Raw genomic sequence first — 2,704 nt, forward strand, 5'->3', positions numbered from 1 at the left:
TCTGTCTCTCTGTCCCTCTCTCTCTCTCTCTCTGTCCCTCCTCTCTCTCTTTGTCCCTCTGTTCCTCTGTCTCTCTCTCTGTCTCTCTCTCTGTCTCTCTCTCTGTCCCCCTCTCTCTCTCTCTCTGTCCCCCTCTCTCTCTGTCCCCCTCTCTCTCTCTCTCTCTCTCTCTCTCTCTCTGTCCCTCTCTCTCTCTCTGTCCCTCTCTCTCTCTGTCTCTCTCTGTCTCTCTCTCTGTCTCTCTCTCTCTCTGTCCCCCTCCCTCTCTCTCTCTCTCTCTCTCTCTCTGTCTCTCTCTCTCCAGAGTTATCAGTCTCTCTCCAGTATCAGTGTATCTTCAGACTTACCCAGCATCGTTGTCCGTCCTCTTCAGTACTTTGGAGATGTGAGTAAGACTGTGTCTGAACTGAGAGAGAAACTAGAAGACTTCCTTAAAGGATAATGGACCAAGATCTCCACTACAGGTGTGTTGAAAACAATCAGAACATCAACTTTAGACCATTGAAAGTTCCCTACTAGTCATATACATGTGGAATATGGTATGATGATAACATTCCCTCTCTCTGTCAATGTGTTTGTGTGTCTGTAGTGAATATAGTGGAGGTTGTTCTGCCTCCAGAGCCCAAGACCAGAGAACAGTTGTTACAATGTGAGTCTCTTTATTGTGAAGTAACTAACAGTCTCTTTTTACTGCCACTCCTAACAATCCCTCTAGAAATATATAGCAATAGTAGATCTAATCAAAGACTGGGTATCTATCTGACTCCTCATATTTCTCTGATTTGATCTCTGCTGTGCTCTAATCAAAGACAGGGTAGATACAGTATCTGACTTAACTTATTGTTCTGACTCCCCTCATTGGTCTCTGCTCTTCTCCCAGATTCCTGTCAGCTCACACTGGACCCAAACACAGCATACACACTCCTCTCTCTGTCTGAAGGGAACAGAAAGGTGACCTGGACAGACCAAGTCCAACCATATCCTGGTCATCCAGACAGATTCACCGACTACTGTCAGGTTCTGTGTAGAGAGGGTCTGACTGGGCGCTGTTACTGGGAGGTGGAGAGGACTGGGGAGTTGGTTATTACAGCAGTCTCATATAAAGACATCAGCAGAACAGGGTCAGGTAATAGATTTGGATTCAATAACAAGTCCTGGAGTTTACAGTACTATAGTGGTGATTATTATTTCATACACAATAATGTTGTGACTAAAGTATCAGGCCCTCAGTCCTCCAGAGTAGGAGTGTACCTGGATCACAAGGCAGGTACTCTGTCCTTCTACAGTGTCTCTGACACAATGACCCTCCTCCACAGAGTCCAGACCACATTCACTCAGCCCCTCTATCCTGGGATTAATATCTATAGTTATAATAGTACTGCTGAGCTGGTTAAACTGTAGTAGGGTCCACATAGATACTAGTCATGCTGGTGTAGTCTATAGCTGAGCTGGTTAAACTGTAGTAGGGTCCACATAGATACTAGTCATGCTGGTGTAGTCTATAGCTGAGCTGGTTAAACTGTAGTAGGGTCCACATAGATACTAGTCATGCTGGTGTAGTCTATAGCTGAGCTGGTTAAACTGTAGTAGGGTCCACATAGATACTAGTCATGCTGGTGTAGTCTATAGCTGAGCTGGTTAAACTGTAGTAGGGTCCACATAGATACTAGTCATGCTGGTGTAGTCTATAGCTGAGCTGGTTAAACTGTAGTAGGGTCCACATAGATACTAGTCATGCTGGTGTAGTCTATAGCTGAGCTGGTTAAACTGTAGTAGGGTCCACATAGATACTAGTCATGCTGGTGTAGTCTATAGCTGAGCTGGTTAAACTGTAGTAGGGTCCACATAGATACTAGTCATGCTGGTGTAGTCTATAGCTGAGCTGGTTAAACTGTAGTAGGGTCCACATAGATACTAGTCATGCTGGTGTAGTCTATAGCTGAGCTGGTTAAACTGTAGTAGGGTCCACATAGATACTAGTCATGCTGGTGTAGTCTATGGCTGAGCTGGTTAAACTGTAGTAGGGTCCACATAGATACTAGTCATGCTGGTGTAGTCTATAGCTGAGCTGGTTAAACTGTAGTAGGGTCCACATAGATACTAGTCATGCTGGTGTAGTCTATAGCTGAGCTGGTTAAACTGTAGTAGGGTCCACATAGATACTAGTCATGCTGGTGTAGTCTATAGCTGAGCTGGTTAAACTGTAGTAGGGTCCACATAGATACTAGTCATGCTGGTGTAGTCTATAGCCGAGCTGGTTAAACTGTAGTAGGGTCCACATAGATACTCTGGTGTAGTCTATAGCTGAGCTGGTTAAACTGTAGTAGGGTCCACATAGATACTAGTCATGCTGGTGTAGTCTATAGCTGAGCTGGTTAAACTGTAGTAGGGTCCACATAGATACTAGTCACGCTGGTGTAGTCTATAGCTGAGCTGGTTAAACTGTAGTAGGGTCCACATAGATACTAGTCATGCTGGTGTAGTCTATAGCTGAGCTGGTTAAACTGTAGTAGGGTCCACATAGATACTAGTCATGCTGGTGTAGTCTATAGCTGAGCTGGTTAAACTGTAGTAGGGTCCACATAGATACTAGTCACGCTGGTGTAGTCTATAGCTGAGCTGGTTAAACTGTAGTAGGGTCCACATAGATACTAGTCGTGCTGGTGTAGTCTATAGCTGAGCTGGTTAAACTGTAGTAGGGTCC

The 2,704-nt window shown here is 44.8% G+C and overlaps 1 protein-coding gene across 1 annotated transcript in view; it reads left to right on the plus strand.

Annotated features, from left to right (window-relative positions):
- LOC123733300 (E3 ubiquitin/ISG15 ligase TRIM25-like) overlaps positions 1 to 1,501 on the plus strand; it is a 12,895-nt gene extending 11,394 nt beyond the window's left edge. Inside the window, exons 4-6 of the mRNA XM_045712754.2 lie at positions 305 to 464; positions 590 to 649; positions 881 to 1,501. Coding sequence (XP_045568710.2) covers positions 305 to 442 — 138 coding nt within the window. The 3' untranslated portion in view covers positions 443 to 464; positions 590 to 649; positions 881 to 1,501. The remainder of the gene's footprint in view (positions 1 to 304; positions 465 to 589; positions 650 to 880) is intronic.
- The last annotated feature ends 1,203 nt before the right edge of the window (positions 1,502 to 2,704 follow it).

The sequence above is a fragment of the Salmo salar genome, unplaced genomic scaffold, assembly GCF_965601325.2.
Source record: "Salmo salar unplaced genomic scaffold, fSalSal1 ptg001067l, whole genome shotgun sequence".
NCBI lineage: Eukaryota > Metazoa > Chordata > Actinopteri > Salmoniformes > Salmonidae > Salmo > Salmo salar.